Below are 22,523 nucleotides of genomic sequence, written 5' to 3'. Positions count from 1 at the left end.
GTTGATGGGACTTGTCTTCTTGTGAAACAAATCATACAGATTTTCTGCTATTAGAACTCTTCTGCAGAGACCCTGCCATCTTGGTGACATTCAGAACCTGTGTTTGGCATAAGTTATCTGTCCTTTGTTTTACTTAAGTGCGGACAAATGGCATTTGATCACACAGCAGGAATCAGCTCAAGACATCAGCCACTAGTTTTGCACTGGCTCTCTCTACTTTGCTTGGACACTGAGAAGTCACACACATTAGATGATAGCCAGAGGCTGGTCACATGACCCTGCAGGTGACATTCTCAGTACCCACTCAACTCTGAGACATGGTGACAGTGTACTATATATTTTGGATGTCAGAAGAGATGGATGCCACATCTAAAGGATGAGCAATTGAGTTGACAAAGACTGAGTGATTGGCATTGGGCACAAGCAGTTTTTCTGTCAAGGCTACAAAGCATGGCTTATAAAGCCACCTACCTGACAACTCATTGCCGGGATCATACTTCACACCTGATCCTGACCAGCACCTTCCACTGCCTAAGTGCAACTATCAGAAATGTCACATCTCAATTTACAGAATGGAAAAGAGAAGTAATTTCAGGCCCACATTTAAATTCTGTACTATCAAAAGGCACCTCTCTCCATTGACCACAGCCTCAAAGCTTCCCAGGGAGCAAATAAGTCACCCTTGGCCATATCGTTAGTGTGCTATTTCTCTTCTTTTATTTATTTATTTATTTATTTATTTATTCATTCATTCATTCATTCATTCATCCATTCATTTATTTATTTAAGTCAGAGAAAGAGAGAGAGTGGAAAAGAGAGAGAATGGGAGCACTAGGGCTTCCAATCACTGCAAACAAATTCCAGATACATGCACCCCTTGTGCATTTGGCTAGCGTGGGTCCTGGAGAACTGAACCTAGGTCCTTTGGCTTTGCAAGCAAGTGATATAGCCGCGAAACCATCCCTCCAGAACCTTAGTGAGGTATTTCAAAACAGCAATGGTCATGAACACAACTGAAAGCTGCAGAGAATGAGCTATAGCCACAGAAGCCAGTACTCTGATGCAAAGACAGAGAAGTCCTCTGGACAAAGGCTGTGAGGAATTCTAATATCTTTTTTTTCAAATAAATTGTCATTTACATCATTGTGCCACCCATATCCAGTCCCATGCATTTTTAAAAATCTACCATGCTGATGCCAAATAATAATAATGCATATTTCCTATAAATATTTTAGATCCCGTTAAACCTGTGTTAATAAAAGATGTTTGTTCCAGCTGTGTGGTCAGTGCACTGTTCAACTACTCACAAGCAGAAAAAACACAAACAACACGCGGATTTTTTTTTTTTTTTTTTTTTTTTTTTAGTGACTTTTGGCAGTCCCAGCACCTGTCAGGTCCACACCTTGCAAGAGACATTTAGATTGTGTTAGATTTGAGAATGCATGATTAATGTGCTAGGGAAGGTGCAGACATTTAACTAACAGCTGAAAATTTTGAAATTTTTAAACCAGAAATTATTCCCTCCCCACTTTAGTATTCCTCCACCCCTCTTATTTGTTGACAGTTATTTTGTGTATAATGTGAGTGTAGAAATGAGCCTTTGGGAGGGCAGGGTTCTCTGAAAGATTAAATATGGTTTTATTCTTTTTTAATTTTTTTTATCTTTATATATTTATTTGAGAGCTACAGACAGAAAAAGAGACACACAGAGAGAGACAGAAAGAGAATGAATGCACCAGGACCTCCAGCCACTGCAAATGAACTCCAGAAGGGTGCACCCCCTTGGGCATCTGGCTAACAAGGGTCCTGGAGAATCGAGCCTCAAACCAGGGTCCTTAGGCTTCATCTGGCTTCCATGGATTTTGGGGGAGCCAAACCTGGATCCGTAGGCTTCACAGGCAACCATGTTAACCACTAAGCACACTCTCCAGGCCTTGTTATAGTCATCTATGTACTAAAATCCTACCTCATGTCAAATATGAGTTATCCCCCTTTTTATTAAAAAGAAGATTCCATTTACCAAGATTGAAATGTCAGTTGTGTTCATGACCATTACTGTTTTGGGCCATTTGAGTAATGAACATATGAGACATATATAAGCAATGAGGCCAACTAAGGAACTGAAACTCCTGTCTACAAAATGCTTCCCAACTCAAAAATAAAACCCCAAAATCGATTCTGTAATAAATTGCTTAAGTGTCATACACTTTAAAGGAATTCATCATTCTTCAAACTTGTAGTTTAAAATTCCACACTTGCATTTTCCAGCATGAATCTAACATTACTAAGTTAACATTTGGAGGATTTGAACACTTTACTCTCTGGTTTTACATGAACATTTTTTTCTCACATACTCATTATTTTGCTAAAACACTAGTTAATCAGGAGTTTTGCATGCAGAGTAAGAAAGATAAAATGCATTATGGGTACAGTGATATTGAATACCAGCAGCATACAGCAATAATTCATTGTATTTTCATTATTATAATGTGAAAAGAAGATAGGAAAAATTGAAATTATCCTAGTGTTTAGGTCCAACGTTAATTTTTGTCACCTTTCAGATTCTCATAGGAGTTTATACAGGTATCTAGGCTCATCAAAAATAAGGGAGAAAGACTTGTAATGCTAAATGAAATCTCAACATAACATAGCAGGCTCTTCCCTCTTTTGCTGTCAGAAGTCAAGTCCCATCATTCCTCAGGCTCAAATGTCACCTTTAGAAAGACTTCATATCTCCTTGCTTACTGCAAATTGTGGCTTGTATTTACTCCGTTTCATAAGCAGCCCTTGTGAATTGTAACTTCTTGAGAACAAGAGCTCAACATCATGGTCTTGTGTACTGCCAGTGTCCAAATTAAAAAGAAAAAGAAAAGGGGACTTACATGTGCAGGGAGCCCTAAAATTGCTTGATTGAAAAGAAAATCTGATCTAAGCCAATCCATGAAAAATCAACCAATCAAATGTTCTCGGTGTATAGATATACAGAGAGAGATGTTCATATACGTACACATATGCATATACAAGGACTAAAAGAGGCATCGAAGTAACAGAATAAATTGCACATCATTCTTCCTTTGAGGCTTCTTTTGTTTGGTAAGGGTCACAAACAACAAAATCAGAGTTAGTGTCCACAGAGCCCAGTCATCAGTGGAAGCAAGGGAACTATCCTTAAAATGGGGGTAGGGAACACTTGTGTGCAAGAGGAGCAGCTGGTGACCAGGAAGTGCAGGAGAGCTGATGCTCACTTCAGCACACAGCTGGTGAGCAGGAAGTGCTGGAGAGCTGATGTTCACTTCTGCATGCAGCTGGTGAGCAGGAAGTGCTGGAGAGCTGATGTTCACTTCTGCATGCAGCTGGTGAGCAGGAAGTGCTGGAGCGCTGATGTTCACTTCTGCATGCAGCTGGTGAACAGGAAGTGCTGGAGTGCTGATGTTTACTTCTGCATGCAGCTGGTGAGCAGGAAGTGCTGGAGAGCTCATGTTCACTTCTGCATGCAGCTGGTGAGCAGGAAGTGCAGGAGAGCTGATGTTCACTTCTGCATGCAGCTGGTGAGCAGGAAGTGCTGGAGAGCTGATATTCACTTCTGCATGCAGCTGGTGAACAGGAAGTGCTAGAGAGCTGATGTTCACTTCTGCATGCAGCTGGTGAGCAGGAAGTGCAGGAGCGCTGATGTTCACTTCTGCATGCAGCTGGTGAGCAGGAAGTGCTGGAGAGCTGATGTTCACTTCTGCATGCAGCTGGTGAGCAGGAAGTGCTGGAGAACTGATGTTCACTTCTGCATGCAGCTGGTGAACAGGAAGTGCTGGAGAGCTGATGTTCACTTCTGCATGCAGCTGGTGAGCAGGAAGTGCAGGAGCACTGATGTTCACTTCTGCATGCAGCAGGTGAGCAGGAAGTGCTGGAGAGCTGATGTTCACTTCTGCATGCAGCTGGTGAGCAGGAAGTGCTGGAGAGCTGATGTTCACTTCTGCATGCAGCTGGTGAGCAGGAAGTGCTGGAGAGCTGATGTTCACTTCTGCATGCAGCTGGTGAGCAGGAAGTGCTGGAGAGCTGATGTTCACTTCTGCATGCAGCTGGTGAGCAGGAAGTGCAGGAGCGCTGATGTTCACTTCTGCATGCAGCTGGTGAGCAGGAATGCTGGAGAGCTGATGTTCACTTCTCCATGCAGCTGGTGAGCAGGAAGTGCTGGAGCGCTGATGTACACTTCTGCATGCAGCTGGTGAGCAGGAAGTGCTGGAGAGCTGATGTTCACTTCTGCATGCAGCTGGTGAACAGGAAGTGCTGGAGCGCTGATGTTCACTTCTGCATGCCGCTGGTGAGCAGGAAGTGCTGGAGTGCTGATGTTCACTTCTGCATGCAGCTGGTGAGCAGGAAGTGCAGGAGAGCTGATGTTCACTTCTGCATGCAGCTGGTGAACAGGAAGTGCAGGAGAGCTGATGCTCACTTCTGCATGCAGCTGGTGAACAGGAAGTGCAGGAGCGCTGATGTTCACTTCTGCATGCAGCTGGTGAGCAGGAATGCTGGAGAGCTGATGTTCACTTCTGCATGCAGCTGGTGAGCAGGAAGTGCTGGAGCGCTGGTGTTCACTTCTGCAGGCAGCTGGTGAGCAGGAAGTGCAGGAGAGCTGATGCTCACTTCTACATGCAGCTGGTGAGCAGGAAGTGCAGGAGAGCTGATGCTCACTTCTGCATGCAGCTGGTGAGCAGGAAGTGCTGGAGCGCTGGTGTTCACTTCTGCATGCAGCTGGTGAGCAGGAAGTGCTGGAGCGCTGATGTTCACTTCTGCATGCAGCTGGTGAGCAGGAAGTGCAGGAGCGCTGATGTTCACTTCTGCATGCAGCTGGTGAGCAGGAATGCTGGAGAGCTGATGTTCACTTCTGCATGCAGCTGGTGAGCAGGAAGTGCTGGAGCGCTGGTGTTCACTTCTGCATGCAGCTGGTGAGCAGGAAGTGCTGGAGCGCTGGTATTCACTTCTGCATGCAGCTGGTGAGCAGGAAGTGCTGGAGCGCTGATGTTCACTTCTGCATGCAGCTGGTGAGCAGGAAGTGCTGGAGCGCTGATGTTCACTTCTGCATGCAGCTGGTGAGCAGGAAGTGCTGGAGAGCTGATGTTCACTTCTGCATGCAGCTGGTGAACAGGAAGTGCTGGAGAGCTGATGTTCACTTCTGCATGCAGCTGGTGAGCAGGAAGTGCTGGAGAGCTGATGTTCACTTCTGCATGCAGCTGGTGAGCAGGAAGTGCTGGAGCGCTGATGTTCAATTCTGCATGCAGCTGATGAGCAGGAAGTGCTGGAGCACTGATGTTCACTTCTGCATGCAGCTGGTGAACAGGAAGTGCTGGAGTGCTGATGTTTACTTCTGCATGCAGCTGGTGAGCAGGAAGTACTGGAGCGCTGATGTTCACTTCTGCATGCAGCTGGTGAGCAGGATGTGCTGGAGCGCTGATGTTCACTTCTGCATGCAGCTGGTGAGCAGGAAGTGCTGGAGAGCTAATGTTCACTTCTGCATGCAGCTGGTGAGCAGGAAGTGCTGGAGCGCTGATGTACACTTCTGCATGCAGCTGGTGAGCAGGAAGTGCTGGAGAGCTGATGTTCACTTCTGCATGCAGCTGGTGAACAGGAAGTGCTGGAGCGCTGATGTTCACTTCTGCATGCCGCTGGTGAGCAGGAAGTGCTGGAGTGCTGATGTTCACTTCTGCATGCAGCTGGTGAGCAGGAAGTGCAGGAGAGCTGATGTTCACTTCTGCATGCAGCTGGTGAACAGGAAGTGCAGGAGAGCTGATGCTCACTTCTGCATGCAGCTGGTGAACAGGAAGTGCAGGAGCGCTGATGTTCACTTCTGCATGCAGCTGGTGAGCAGGAATGCTGGAGAGCTGATGTTCACTTCTGCATGCAGCTGGTGAGCAGGAAGTGCTGGAGCGCTGGTGTTCACTTCTGCATGCAGCTGGTGAGCAGGAAGTGCTGGAGCGCTGATGTTCACTTCTGCATGCAGCTGGTGAGCAGGAAGTGCAGGAGCGCTGATGTTCACTTCTGCATGCAGCTGGTGAGCAGGAATGCTGGAGAGCTGATGTTCACTTCTGCATGCAGCTGGTGAGCAGGAAGTGCTGGAGCGCTGGTGTTCACTTCTGCATGCAGCTGGTGAGCAGGAAGTGCTGGAGCGCTGGTATTCACTTCTGCATGCAGCTGGTGAGCAGGAAGTGCTGGAGCGCTGATGTTCACTTCTGCATGCAGCTGGTGAGCAGGAAGTGCTGGAGCGCTGATGTTCACTTCTGCATGCAGCTGGTGAGCAGGAAGTGCTGGAGAGCTGATGTTCACTTCTGCATGCAGCTGGTGAACAGGAAGTGCTGGAGAGCTGATGTTCACTTCTGCATGCAGCTGGTGAGCAGGAAGTGCTGGAGAGCTGATGTTCACTTCTGCATGCAGCTGGTGAGCAGGAAGTGCTGGAGCGCTGATGTTCAATTCTGCATGCAGCTGATGAGCAGGAAGTGCTGGAGCACTGATGTTCACTTCTGCATGCAGCTGGTGAACAGGAAGTGCTGGAGTGCTGATGTTTACTTCTGCATGCAGCTGGTGAGCAGGAAGTACTGGAGCGCTGATGTTCACTTCTGCATGCAGCTGGTGAGCAGGATGTGCTGGAGCGCTGATGTTCACTTCTGCATGCAGCTGGTGAGCAGGAAGTGCTGGAGAGCTAATGTTCACTTCTGCATGCAGCTGGTGAACAGGAAGTGCAGGAGCGCTGATGTTCACTTCTGCATGCTGCTGGTGAGCAGGAAGTGCTGGAGCGCTGGTGTTCACTTCTGCATGCAGCTGGTGAGCAGGAATGCTGGAGAGCTGATGTTCACTTCTGCATGCAGCTGGTGAGCAGGAAGTGCTGGAGAGCTGATGTTCACTTCTGCATGCAGCTGGTGAGCAGGAAGTGCAGGAGCACTGATGTTCACTTCTGCATGCTGCTGGTGAGCAGGAAGTGCTGGAGAGCTGATGTTCACTTCTGCATGCAGCTGGTGAGCAGGAAGTGCTGGAGCGCTGATGTTCACTTCTGCATGCAGCTGTTGAGCAGGAAGTGCAGGAGAGCTGATGTTCACTTCTGCATGCAGCTGTTGAGCAGGAAGTGCAGGAGAGCTGATGTTCACTTCTGCATGCAGCTGGTGAGCAGGAAGTGCTGGAGAGCTGATGTTCACTTCTGCATGCAGCTGGTGAGCAGGAAGTGCAGGAGCGCTGATGTTCACTTCTGCATGCAGCTGGTGAACAGGAAGTGCAGGAGCGCTGATGTTCACTTCTGCATGCTGCTGGTGAGCAGGAAGTGCTGGAGCGCTGGTGTTCACTTCTGCATGCAGCTGGTGAGCAGGAAGTGCTGGAGCGCTGGTGTTCACTTCTGCATGCAGCTGGTGAGCAGGAATGCTGGAGAGCTGATGTTCACTTCTGCATGCAGCTGGTGAGCAGGAAGTGCTGGAGAGGTGATGTTCACTTCTGCATGCAGCTGGTGAGCAGGAAGTGCAGGAGTGCTGATGTTCACTTCTGCATGCTGCTGGTGAGCAGGAAGTGCTGGAGAGCTGATGTTCACTTCTGCATGCAGCTGGTGAGCAGGAAGTGCTGGAGCGCTGATGTTCACTTCTGCATGCAGCTGGTGAGCAGGAAGTGCAGGAGAGCTGATGCTCACTTCTGCATGCAGCTGGTGAGCAGGAAGTGCTGGAGAGCTGATGTTCACTTCTGCATGCAGCTGGTGAGCAGGAAGTGCTGGAGCGCTGGTGTTCACTTCTCCATGCAATGAGAAGTGCTGTAGATCTATTTTCTTTATGACAGTTTTCCAGGAGAGAGTAGAAAGGAAATATATTCCTGTAGGATATATCAGTGATGCATGAGAGGATGATTGGAGCATTTAGAATGTGCATTGTTACAGCAAGGCCTGAAACAAGGAGAGGTGGAGCGGAAACAGAGAGAACAGGAAGTCTCACATGACGGTTTTGGGCATTTGTCAGAGACAGGCCTCAGGCTATTCCTGAACTATCAGAGACTCAAAACCATGTGATGTGCAAAATTCAGGTGGTAGAGGTGTGAGCAAAAAATAGAGGTGGGGCTGGAAGTGTGCCTCGGTGGCTAAAGGCACTTGCATTCAAACCCTTCTGGCCTGTGTTCCATTACCCAGGACCCACATAAAACCAGATGCAGTTAAGAGGTCCTGGTTTTTCTCTCTTTCTCTCTCTCCATCTGTCTCTCTTCCTCCCTTCTCTCTCTCTCTCTCTCTCTTTCCTCCTCCTCCTCCTTCTGTCTCTTTCTGTTAGATAAATAAATTAAAATGGTTTTTTTTAATTTTTATGTATTTATTTGAGAGCGACAGACACAGAGAGAAAGACAGGTAGAGAGAGAGAGAATGGGCGCGCCAGGGCTTCCAGCCTCTGCAAACGAACTCCAGACGCGTGCTCCCCCTTATGCATCTGGCTAACGTGGGACCTAGGGAACCGAGCCTCGAACCGGGGTCCTTAGGCTTCACAGGCAAGCGCTTAACCGCTAAGCCATCTCTCCAGCCCAATTAAAATGTTTTGAAAGCCAAGCATGGTGGCATACACCTTTAATACCAGCAGTTTGGAGGCAGAGGTAGATGGATCACCACTGGTTCAAGGCCACCCAGAGAATACATAGTGAATTCTAGGTCAGCCTGGGCTACAATGAATCCCTACCTTGAAAAACCAATTTAAAAAAAAAAAATAGAGAGAGTGTTCCAAATGAAAATATTTCCTCTTGATCTTATTCTGGCAAAACTGGAATAAGAATAAAATATCATATTCTGCGGCAAAAAAGAGAAATAAAAACATGGAACAAAATTCAACAAAATTGATTGAGATGATTCCAGAATAGAACTCTTCAAATCATTTAATTAAATCATTTGCTTATGTGTCCTTAAGGAATACTTGAATTTTTAAATTAAAGTCAGATGTCAAATTTTATGATGAGAAAAATATACTTATTTTAGAACTTAAAACCTCAACTAGCATTCATAAAAATGCTCTGTACCAAAGGAAAATGTGAACCCCTTTCAATGAGGTTAAAGCACCTTTATATAAATAAAGAAATATGAGCTATAAGATTCAGCAATGCTACATAATTTAATTTCACCACTTCCAAGTATCTTTCCCATTTGCTTTTAATATTGAGCATTTAATACTGACCTCAAACATTTATTTCTATGTTTTTCACATAACAATAGATCTATGATCACAAGTAACATGTGTAATCTGATTTTATTTTTATTGTATGTGGATGTGGGGGATTGTATGTGCATGCATGTGTGTGAGCACATGCATGTGCATGTCCTTGTGGAGGCCTGAGATTGATGACTGATGACTTCCTCGGTCATTTTCTACCTTATTTTTTGAGACGGTTTCTCACTTGCTGATTGTGCCAGTCTAGCCAGCCAGCTTGCCCTGGAATCCTCTGTGTGTCTCCCGAGCTCTGAGATCACAGGCTGGCCACACGGCGCTCACACGGGTGGTAGGGATCCAAATGCAGTCTTCATGCTTTTTTGGCAAGCACTTTACGAACTGAGACATCTCCAGAGCCTCCTGACCCTCTGACACAGGAGCTAAACAGACCTACGTGGTTGTCAGTACAAACCTTGTTTTCTGTCATGTAAATCATTGTTCAAATTCTTACATTTGAAAAATTAATAAAAGTATTTATGATAATTTTATATTTATATTTTACATTTCAGGACCAAAGGAATTTATTTAAACGATGTGACTCATAGAAAAGTCTTTGAAATGATGGACTAATTAATGAAAACAGTGTGCACATCTTGACGTGGTTTTGCTCTTAATTTCCTGAACTTCTTGTGATCACTGACCCACTGCTCTCGGGTCACGCAGTGCCACAGATTCTATTTTCTTTACAGATGAGAACCTAGAGAAATTGTTAGTGCATCAAGTCATTTTAGCCTTTTCTACTTTATTTTAATAATTTCATAAATAATTTTAAGATGGCTGCTTTAATTTTAATGCTCCAGTTTTACTGAGTAGCTGTTATGTGCAAGCTACATGAATAGTAACTATGCATCATGTAAACTATGTTTTCTGTTCATTATTCTCTAAGTGCTTTTATAAAAGTATTTTATTCTGTAGCTTTGGAAAATACTAGCCTATTCATATTTGAAAATTGTCAGTACAGGGGCTGGATGGATGGCTTAGTAGTTAAAGTGTTTGCCTGAAGAGCCAAAGGACCTAAGTTCGATTCCCTAGGACCCACATAAGCCAGATGCACAAAGGGGTGCATGCACCTGGAGTTCATTTGCAGTGACTGGAGGCCCTAGCGTGGCTATTCTCTCTCTTTCCCTCTCTTCCCCCCCCCTCTCAAATAAATAAATAAAAATAAAAGTTTTTTTAAAAAAGAAAATTTTCATAACATGATGTAAGGTGATTTGATGGTAACTGTCATACACAGATACTTAATACCCAGTATTAAGATTCTCAAATCTTCAAATTTTTTGAGACCTTAAAACTCCTGAAAACTTCTACAGCATAACAACAAGGTAGATACTTAGGAAATCCACACCACTCCATACCCCCTGCTTGCAAACATAACTCATGATTTAGCTGCATACATAGCTCATGACATAGATTGTTTTAGTCGTGTTATCACATTAATTTTGATTGTGTCTCTAAAACCCCAATTTTCTAAGATTGTTTAAATAAGGAACAAGAAGAAAAAAGATTATCTACAGTCAGAAAGAGATCTGGGTGGGGGGAGTGGAGGTTCAAGACGAGGCCCCAGAAAACCAAGCTTATGAGCTGAACCTGGAGTAATAGAGATGGAGTTTGTAGAGAACCTTTGGTCCGTCTAGGCCTGTGTCTGCTTTCCTGGCTTCTCACGTCAGCACATTTTGTCTTGGGGCCCAGGCTTTCATGGAAGCAACACTGCCATTCCCTTATCACATGCCCCGGTTCTGGATGTTACACCATTTTCTAACCCCTACTCACCTGTACCTCAGAAAAATGGAGAAAACCAGCTCCCAGATATTGTTTCTCTTATCTGCAGACTGCCAAAAAAATACTCTATCTGCCCCAACAGCTACTACCTTGCAGAGGTTCACTTCATTAAATGCTAGCACCTAGTTTCACACCTTTCCTCCCTTATCAGCTGTTGGGAAGCTGAGAGTTAATTCTATCAAAATCTACAGTGCATATTCTTGTTTTTTATTTGTTTGTTTGGGGAAACACTATTGCACATTCTTGGTTATTCCACATGAATATTTTTGGGGATGCACTCTTACACACTCTTCATTATCACAACATGAATACTACTTTACCTTTATTGGTCTTCTTAGATTTGGATCTTTTGTTATGAGCTGTCAAAAAATTCTTTAGGGAACCAGTTGGGTATAAATAATAAATTGATGAAAGAATTCATGATTAAAGAGAAGATTGAACCAACCATTCTCCTCTTCTAACATATCAGTGATGAATATCAAAAGGCTGCCTTAAAATTAGCATATAATGCATTGCTTTCTATAATGACACATCCATATATTTGCCTCCTTGGGTTTTGATTCACTGGCGAATTTGGGTGATATTCATTTATGGAGTTAATATTTCTGAAAAGAGCTTTTATACTCAGTGAGGTTTTTATGACAATGGTAAAAAGTTGCTTGCAGGCAACATTTGAGATCAACATAAGGGGAAAACTGGCCAATCAATTGTGGGTAATGCCAATACCAAACAAGTGCAGATGACCAGTGGAAACCATGAAAAGTTACATTCACTAAGGAGTTGCAAGTCATTCAGTGTTTATTCACAGACACACACAGCCTCACAGCCTGTGTACATATCCTTCCTTAGTAAACGCACCCGTGTCTCACTGGATAAAGCACCCCTCTGTTAACAACTTCATTAATTTCTTCTCAGCTAGGTCTGAGTATTGCTGATGAACAAAATAATTTTCCTGAGAAGCTAAATTAATTTGCAAAAATAAAACTACATCTTCTTGCTAAATTCTGGGATAAATTGTCAGAAATAGGAACCTGTGCTTTGACTAAAGAGGAGACTCCTGCTCTGCGCACCAGGAGGGAGAGCACTAAACCATTACACCCATGGAGAGAAGTGTTCACTTGTATTTTCATCACCAGGCAGCTGAGCTGTATGCCTGTCATACTTCCCAGCCTCCCCTCCAGTGACAGCAGCATTGACAACATGTTATACTCCACATTGATTTTACAGTTAAGGAGCTGATTGTGATATATAGGGATTTTAAGAATTCAGCTGAGAGGCTGACTTTTGCCTTTTATCATTCCATTAAAATTTTATAACCATCTTTTTCATGTCATTTCATCCATGAATTCTTACTTTAGAAAGTGATAGCTACTGCTGTGAGCATAACTTTTCTCATGTTCAGAGCTTTTTATTGTATTAGCCAACTACCCCAATTATAGTTATTACTCATGTTTTACATAATTGTGGTGACCCTTTCAACCATGCCTTAGCAGGCCAGTTGATTTGTATATAGAATTAGGTGATTCCGCTTATTATTTTAAAGCACTAAATTGAGAGGTGCCAAGAGTCAGGTTTTAACACTTCCCTAGCCAAAGGAGCTAATTAAGGCATGCTTTTGCTTCCTGCCCAGAATCACACACTAAGTTGTTTAAGGGCCTACTGCAAGGGGAACAGGGAGCATATGCGCCCCTCATGAGGAAGCTAATAAAATGTATTCTGGCTTTTAAGGGGATGGAGGGTCATGAAATTGAAATTGAATGAGACTTTTTTTCCTGGGATAAGAGGTCATCTTTAGGCTATGTTCTGGGGGAGTTTGAATTTCAAGTTTGCCTCATTACCAGCAATGTTTCGCCTCCAATAGTATCCAGCATCTTCCAGAGGAAGAAAAAGGCTCCCCACTTCTTCACTGAAAACAAATTATGTCACTCTTGTTTCTTCTCCACCAACCAGCTCAAGGTTTGATAGTTCATGTATGGAGGAATAATTATGCAAGACCCTGAGGAAAACCCTAGTGGAAATTATTATGTAGTTGAATTGTATATTATTTATTTCTGGAAAGAGGTTAGATGAGGTTAGACTTTAAAGACTTAAATCTCCACCATTGATTTTACAAACATCCATCTCACAGGATTGCATTTTTTTCAAGATTTCAAAACAACATTGATATCTTACCAGACTCACACATGCTTTCTCTGAGAAGTAGCTGAACACAGATGACAAGTGTAAGTAAAAAAGGAGCCTTATCCCTGTTTTGATGTAATAATTGCTAGTGCAACCATGTACTGGAGAGAGAAGTAAAAAATGTCAGTGATTTTTAAGAAACCTTTCACAGAAAGGCTTACAACAGATGAAAACAAAATGCAATCCATGTCCAGATCACTGTTCTTTTAGGAGTTCTGTCTCCAAGCACTATATACAAAGTGCCAGAAATGACTTGATTTCAGGGTTATTACACTATAGCATCTAACCCTCAAAAGGTAATTATTATCCTACCGTCACATCAGTAGGTGAGAAATACATGGATCCTGTTTTGTGAAAATGCAGTGACATAAGCCCCATTATTAAAGCTGTGGTTCTCTTTACCTACCATGGAACGCTGACTCGCTCACACACACTCACGTAATCAATGCTGTTTTAAACAATTACTAAATCCAAGTATATCTTTCTTAAAGATTTTCAATAAAATCTAATGTTCACAGAAAAAAAATCTCATAAATGTCAAAATCACTGTGGGCAGAAAAGGGAACATAGTATTTTCTTGATCTGTTGTAGCAATTTATAGATTTCAGGCCATGGTTTATAAGAATGCTAAATGTTCTGGAATTACAGCTGTTACTGATCAGTGATTGAGCCAGATCTGTGTTATTGCACCATGTTCTTGCTTGTACCTAGAGAGCAGTAAAGCCGCAATATAATAAAAAGCACCTGCATTTTAAATGAAATTTCAATTGAAAAACTTAACAGCCCTTCAAATTGCAGAATTTAACGCAGCCCAGTAAAGCTTAAATAACACTTTGCCTCCGCAGGCTGAGGGGTTTGCATTCAAGGTGACTTGATTGTGTCGCATGGTGAAATTATTTACAATTAAGGAATTTCTCTGGAGGGCTACAGAATATTTCCTGTGCCTCAACACCTATACAGGCATATGGTGAGCCTTCTTCAGTATTCATGGAGCCTCCTGAACCTTTATGATAATTGAATCAGTTAGAGTGCTGAGTGGAGCAAGCATAAAACCTGTTAACCTAAAGGTCAGATCTGTGCATTGTTTATTTATCAGTAGGTGAAGGAGCTAAATCGGCAGCTTCTGTCATAGTCATAGTAAAAAATCACCTGTAATATTAACATGGAGTAGATAAATTGCAAAACATGGGTTAGAATGGTAAGCAGAAGCATGCATAATATGGAATATATAATTAGTGCTGCAGAAGGGTTTTACGGGGCTGTAAACTATGCAGGTTTGTTATGATAGCGTTATTGATTATATTCGTACTGGGGCTGGAGGGAAAAATGTGGCAGAAGCTACAACTTTGGTTAAATTGCTCGCTTGTATATTTCTCTCCTAATGCCTTGATTTCAAAAAATCCAAATGACATTTTTCACCATTAGCTTTAATTAATAAAAAAAAAAAAAAAGAAAGATGATTTTGATAGAGCTAGCTTAGGGAGGAAAATGACAACATACTCGACAAATATTTCACACACCGTTGTATGCAGGGTAGTCAATACATACTTTTCTGCCATTTACTTATGTTTGGGAGAGTTGGTGTTCATTTAGCTTTATTTCTGAGGATCTGTGGTAAATTTCCAAGAGCCATGACTGCTTGGTTTTATTATTCTTCATAGAGCCTGGACCTGTAGACCCTCCGATCCTCCTGGATGTGAAGTCAAGAACGATGTCCCTCTCCTGGCAACACCCCCTAAAGAGCAATGGGGTTATTATGCACTACAACATCTACCAGCAAGGCCATCTACACCTGAGATCCCCGGGAAAGGTCACAAACTGCACAGTTACGCACCTTCACCCATACACTGCCTATCACTTTCAGGTAGAAGCCTGCACTTCAAAAGGATGCTCACTGTCACCACCGTCCCAGACCGTCTGGACACTGCCCGGGACTCCTGAAGGTATCCCCAGTCCACAGCTGTTCTCAGACACTCCAACGTCAGTCGTCATATCTTGGCAACCTCCCGCCAGCCCCAATGGCTTGGTGGAGAACTTCACAATTGAAAGAAGAGCCAAAGGGAACGAAAAAGTCACCACCCTGGTGACTCTCCCAAGAAGTCATCCAATGAGGTTTATCGACAAGGATCCTGCCCTCAGCCCATGGGCACAGTATGAGTACCGGGTGCTGGTGAGCACTGTTGATGGAGGCACCAACGGCAGCTCTTGGGTGGAAGTGACTACAAGACCCTCCCGGCCTGCAGGGTTACAGCCGCCCGTGGTGCACGTGCTGGGACCTGACGCAGCCAAGGTAAGGTGCTGAGTGCTCTGGCTCCTCTGAGGACACGCGTTTACCCTGGCTCCACTCTGTGTTGTACAGAGCCATCTACTGACAAATGCACGCATTTGTTGTCGTGGGCATTCACTGAAGAAACTGGATTTTGGCCTTTGGCCCAAACTATCTTGCATTGGATGTCAGATTTTCATGTCTCCCTGTATCCCTCTAATTATTGTGTTGGGATGCTTCTATTTGCCTCGCACACCTGAAATACTTTCAATGCCACAATGGGATGCTTAGGTTAGCCACCACGTCAGATTTAAATAGGTGAGAAAATAAGATTCTAGTGGGAAAATATGTAAAAATAGACTAGCATGTGAACAAAAGTTCCAATCGCCAATATTCTTGTATTATTTTTTAAGAATCAAAATATCATATTACCATGGTATCTAGAAGGCATTCAATTATTTGCCTCATTCTTTTGGGATTGAACTCCAGAGGATGGAATAACTACCATTGTTTTGGCTGGCATACAAACTTCATTCAAGGGAAATCAGTGTAACCAAACAGGAGGGAGTTTAGCAGCTTAGAAGGCGCTTTTGTGTAAATACACACATGCTTCCATGGACTCAGCCTTGTACCACTGCCAAAAGCATTGGAACAGTAGCTGCTCACCAGAGCACAAAACAAAAGACATTTGCATAACAGCAAAGTTCATCTGCTGGAATTATGACTTGGATCTCAGCTGTGTGTTCTCTCTCCACAACCAAAGGCAGACACGAGGCAATGCTACACAGTGCCAGTTGTTGAGGAAATTTAATTTAATCCACAAACTAGAAGCATTTTAAAAAGTCTTTATTAGCTTTGATAAAAGTATTGTCAAGGCAACACAATTTTAGTAGGAATAATCAAAGTATCTGAAATTCTGTGGACCCACCACTAAAAGAAAATTAATTCTAAGTACATGATAGACAATGTTTACTGCATGAATTGTGAAATATTAAGAGTGATCATTATTCAAGTAAAAACATAAAACAAAAAACAAAAAACTTTGTTTTTGAACTTGAGGGGGGCGCTGTGAAGCTCTAGTATAGTAGTATTACTGAAGGATGGGGTATGACAGCAAACATAATTCCTTCCCCAAAACTGGCTGGGTTCTTTCTAACAAAACTTTTATAACTAGGTATTGCTGATTGCTACAGTTCTGAAAAAATATACGTTTTTCAGAAGAATAATTGCTCAGTGCACAAGGCTACTAGAATAAGCATATATCAACAGTGATCAAAAGACCTGGAACGGGAGCTAGGAAGGTAGCTCTGCAGCTAAAGGCTCTTGCTTGCAAGCCTGCTTGCCTGAATTTGATCCCCAAGCACCCATATAAAGCTGGATACAAAGCAGTACATACATGTGTGATCCCAAGGCGTTGATGGTAAAGGGAGGAGGAGCCAGGAGAACCTGGAATCTGTGTACCAGCTACATTGGCAATAGGAAGTAGCAAAAACAAAATAACAATGGAGACCCTGACTCAACTCTCAAGCAAAGGGGAAGTAGAGGGAAAACACCCTGAGGTTATCATCAAATCTCCCGCGTTCACCACAGCATCACATACACACACATACACATTCATCAGACACATCCATATTTACACGCTCACGTGCAAACATAATTTTAAAAACCTGGAACAATTTGGCTGGCCTTTTCTTTACTACCTGTGGTGGTTTGATTCAGGTGTCCCCCATAAACTTACGTGTTCTGAATGCTAGATCCCCAGCTGATGGCAATTTGGGAATTGGAGCCTCTTGAAGGAAATATATGGTTATGGGCAGGCTTATGGGTGTCATAGCCAGCTTCCCTTTGTCAGTGTTTGTCAGGTTCTCCTGCTGCTGCTGTCCCCTGATGTTGACCAGGAGGTGATGTCCACTCTCTGCCATACCACCATTTCCCCAGTCAACATGGAGCCTCCCCTCATGTTTGTAAGCCAAAATAAACCCTTTCCTCCTGCAATCACTCTTGTTTGGGTGTTTTCCGCCAGCAGTACAAGCAGCGTGAAGCTGACATCAACATGACCTCCACCCCTGACCCCTTGAGTTTTGTATCATCCAGGAACAAGACAACTCACATGACTTATCAGGTTGCTATAGAAATTTGGATTATCTTGGCCAGGGAATACATAAACAATCACCTGGGGCTCACAAAATACTGATAACTCAGGTTAGATTTCTAGGAAAGTGTCTGAAATATACAGACAAAGTATATAAACAGTAACATAAAATGTCACACCATTCATTAATTCCCATTTTTTAGATGGGAAATAAAATCTACTAATGAAAAGAAACAGAAGGAATATGCAGCTAATTCTAGTATTTTGTGGAATGTACTTAAATATTTTCAAATAACACATTATTGTTTTAGCATTGTTAGCTTACATCACATTATGCTCAGAAAGATCTTCACACTTTACCAAAGCACATTTTCTAATGTTATATAGCTCCTACCAAACAGACATGTATGGCTAAAAAGCCATGACTTCTTTCTGCAAAGCACATGATTTAACAGTCAAAATTTCAAATAAATAAAATATTTATGAGGAATAATAGGAAAGTCATTAATGCACTGGTTATGGAATTTATTCAATATTTACCAAGTACAATTGTTACAAGTGCTATAGTAAAGAAAATTGTCAATAATATTAACAGTGGCAATACATTTCTGCTCTTACATTTATTGAACATCACCACATTTTTATAGATGCTTCTTTTAGACACTAGAGAGAGAAGAGATCAAAATAAAGTCCTTAGTGCTATGGAGCTTACAATATAAGCAGAACACAAGCAAATAAATATACAAGATATCTAGAAGTGACAAAGACTTGGTGTGGGGGAATGAAGTTTTATTTGGTATTTAATTTCCTGCAAAGATGGAAAAATATAGTTCTATAAAATTATAGACTAATTTCACATATGAACATGTATCTAAGACATCTATATAAAATACCAACAAACTGAAATGAGAATATCAAAAGAATTTGGCAGGATAAGTTTAATATCTGATTCCAGAAAGTTAAGCATTGTTCAACATTAAGCATTCTTTCATCACAGTTCTTACATCAGCAAATTAAAAGAGAAAATCTACTTTTTTATCAACAAAAAAAAGGAATTGCAAAATTCAGTGTATATTTCCACACCCCTCCACAAACAAAAAGCAAAATAAAACCAGATTCAGAGGAAGGCATTGATAGAGCAGTCAAGGGACAGGTTGCCGCAGTGAAACTCTGAGTAACAACTAATAAGAAACGTAACCAGGCTGTATCTGTATGCCTCACCACTAGACTTTCTTCTACTGTGCTATTATGCCCTCTGATCCTTGGAGCCCTTGTACACCTGCTTCAGTTAATGCAGAAAAAGGAAAGCAAGCCTTCAATCCTCAGCCCTTCCTGTGAGGAAGGTCCTTATGCAGGAGCATAGGTGAAGAGACCATCTTCGATGCAACAGTGTCCACTTGACCATACAGTGCCTGGCTCCACTCAGATGGGCACGCTTAGTGCTACACATTAACAAATATAGTAATAAATGAAAAAGGAGTTCAGCATTAATCATCTTTCTAATCAATTTTTTAAACTGGGCTTATCTTTGATGCCAGCTTAAATAAAGCTACAAATCATGACACATATCTCACAGAAGAATATAATATAAAATGACAATGGATAGATTTGGGGGTTCATACCATGCTCAAAGAACTGTTGTTTATTTCTTAGGTGCTCTTAGCAGAGATGCCAGAGGTATTCCCATTTTACAGATGGGAAACTGAGAATCAGAAGATTGCATAACCAGCTTATAAGATGACTTAAGAAGTAAGAACTGGGATTCACACCCAACCATAATGGTTTTAGCACTCACACTCTTCTCTGCTTCTTCCCACTGTAGCCAGTGGAGATTACATCATCATCCCAGAAGGAAATATTTACTCTGTACCAAGACAACATGCCCAAATATAGCATGTAATCCTACCACTAAAACAAAGTGCCCATAATGTTTTAATTTAAACTGAAAGGATTATTTTAAACTATAAATACAAGACTAAGTAGTTTGGAAATAGTCCAGAAAATTATTGAATAGTGTGGTGATGCTTTCTGTAGTGCATGAATTTTAAAGCCCATGAACTATAACAATATAATATTGGTATAAAATAGAGAAATTATCATTGAGCAGAACAGAGAGATTGTATATAGTTATATGTGTATTTGGGAACCTGACTTCTTACAGAAGTAGTTCTCTGTCTCCTTGGGAGAGATTTGCTCTACTAATGATTATGACCTAACTTGCCAGACATGTGTATGGAAAAAACATAGACCACTCTATCATCTCATCTCATATAAGTCCTACCAATCAGCTTCAAAAACTTAATGTTAAAAACATAAAGGTAAATATAAAACAAAAGAGAAATGTGTCTAATCTAAAGAGGGAAGACCCCTTTAAAGAAAAAAGAAAATTGATAGATTTCAAAGAAAAAGTATATATATGAAGACAGAAAATAATTTGAATTTTGCAAGACAAGAGAACTTCCCAATGTGAAAATCCAAGGAATGGCTGAAAAATTATATTTATATAACCTGTTATAGACATATACTTTTCTCATAGAACCTCTAATAATTCATGAGATACTTTAATCTAAATACAATTTATTTAAGTAAAGAACATGTATAGTAATTTTATATCAGAAAAGAGATAAATGCAAATGAAATAAACAAGTAAATGTGACAAAGCTAAAATTAATAATTTTAAGAGTTTAGGGGGCCAAAGATGGTACATAAATTAATTTTAATGGCAAGGTGAACTACCTAAATGTTTTTCCAAAGTAAACTTTTAATAATTACTAATATTAAATACACACTAATCTTTTGCGTCAGGCAAGCTTAGTAATCAATAACACACTGAAAATGTAATCTTGTGTGTTGCAAACATTATAAAATAGTATTTTAACAGAAAATAATGTCAAGATAAAAATGATTTGATTTCAGTAATTTTAATCAAAATTATTTTAATGTATGTATTATCTGAGAAGTCATATAACAGGTATGAAATAAACTGATTTAGAAAAAAAAATTACAGGAAGAAACACTGCAAGTATGTGTATGATATATTTATTTGCATACCTGGGTGAAAAAGTATATAAGCTTCTACATTTCTACTGGATCCAGGAATGGTCCTGGATGAGAGCCAGAATGCAGTTTTACTTCATATCTCTTGATACTCTTTCTCTGAATGCAAAATACAAATACAGGTTTTGAAATTAAAATGGATATAATTAATATTAAAAGCTTCAACAGGAAATGAGGATGACATTAAGGATAACTTTAATTTTGTTTTAACAAATATATATGTTGCCACCTTCTTGTATGAGAGAAGCTTTGCCAAAGACTGCATCATGGGTACAAATTACTATATTTGTACCTTCCATTGATTAAATTGTTTCAGAACTGTATATGTCTTGCAACAAGAGCAGTGTCTCTTTACAATGAACATGAGGATATAAAATCCCAGACATGAGTTTCTTAGTTACCAGCTTTAATGACATGTCATGGATCACATCTGAAATTTATCTTTTGCCCATTCTCAATTCTTAATAGGAATCTTCGTAAAGATTCTCAGTTCTAATATTCTTAAGTAATATTCTTAAGGAATTAAACAAGGAAGGAAGCTTATGTGATACACAGAATGCTTATGTGTATTGTGTGTTCAGACATGAAGCCGTATAACTGACCTAAGTATGTTAGCTTCTACTTAGCACAGGGAACTTAACCGGGCTGTTTTTCCATGCTCTGAATGAGCTGGAAGAAGTTTATGACTCCTTTGACACCTCTCTAGCTCTGTACCCATCCTATTTTCTTAAAATGTATAAGACCTAAACAAGGAAATCAAATCTAAATAATTAAGAGCTTCTCAAATAAATCATTTACATTGGAAAGCCATCACTAAAATGAACATTTTGATACTAGTAGAAAGCTATCAATCTAATTAAAAGTTTCCATGGAAAATCACAGTTTGCAAGCACACATCTCTTGCTTATTAAGGCCAACAAAGTGCTCTGCTCTCCTTAGTTGTCAGGGTGCAACAGGACTTTGTAATCATTCTATGTACACTGGGGACACAGAAGGTCAAGAAACTAAACTGATAAAAATTTTAACCTTACATATTTAAGTCACACTAGGTACAGGTTTTAAGTATAGGAAAGAATAGAATCTAATATTTAGCTAACAGGCTCCTTAAAATCTGAGACACATTTATTTTTAATAATGGCTCCAGGATATTTTTAGGAGGGTATTGAAGTAAGATGCCATTTTTGCTGGCCTGCTGGCATAATGACAATGTACTCCACATTGTTATAAGAGGGTTTTTATACATACATACATATATATATATATATATATATATATACATATATTCCTAAATTTTATATATGCATACTTATATTCATAAATTTTATATATATTTTATAGTTATATAAATATTCCTAAATTTTTTATAGAAATAGATGCTTATTTTCTAATTCACCATAGTCAAAATATACATAATTTTACATACATACATAATACAAAATATATAGTACAAAAATATACAACATTTATAATTTTAGAAGATAAGAAAGATACTTAATTTCTATATGTAAACATTTGTAATAAAGGGAAAAAGGGGACTTTATATCTTTACATGTCTTTCCCCAGAGCCATTGCATCAAATTCCTCTTTCTTCACTAGTATAAATCTTAAGTTTTATTTTCTCAATACTTTATCTCAGCCTCAATACCAAGTCCTGAATCAATTCACTGATAGCTCTACTACTAGCAGATTCTTCTTCTTTCAAGTGTTGTCAATCCTAGATATAAACTCTCAGAATATTCTGGTTGAAGAAGCAACGAAGCTAAGAATTTTTCAGATCAGTTGAATGAAATATTGCTGTGACATCCTTTTTTTTTTTTTTTTTTTTGCTTGTGTTACAAGAAACTAAGGAACTCCTGAAATTAGCCTTGACTCATTTTTCAGGTATCCTGAAAAAGCCACTTGAATCCTGTCCAGGTCATTGTCCCTCTCTTACTTAGATTTCTTTAATATTTCA

At 40.9% G+C, this 22,523-nt stretch overlaps 1 protein-coding gene across 1 annotated transcript in view; it reads left to right on the top strand.

Annotated features, from left to right (window-relative positions):
- Ush2a (usherin) overlaps positions 1-22,523 on the top strand; it is a 755,222-nt gene that overhangs the window by 492,525 nt on the left and 240,174 nt on the right. Inside the window, exon 40 of the mRNA XM_004672003.2 lies at positions 14,816-15,444. Coding sequence (XP_004672060.2) covers positions 14,816-15,444 — 629 coding nt within the window. The remainder of the gene's footprint in view (positions 1-14,815; positions 15,445-22,523) is intronic.

This window comes from Jaculus jaculus, chromosome 1 (genome assembly GCF_020740685.1).
Source record: "Jaculus jaculus isolate mJacJac1 chromosome 1, mJacJac1.mat.Y.cur, whole genome shotgun sequence".
In the NCBI taxonomy this organism is placed as follows: Eukaryota; Metazoa; Chordata; class Mammalia; order Rodentia; family Dipodidae; genus Jaculus; species Jaculus jaculus.
This window is presented reverse-complemented; position numbering and strand designations above follow the sequence as displayed.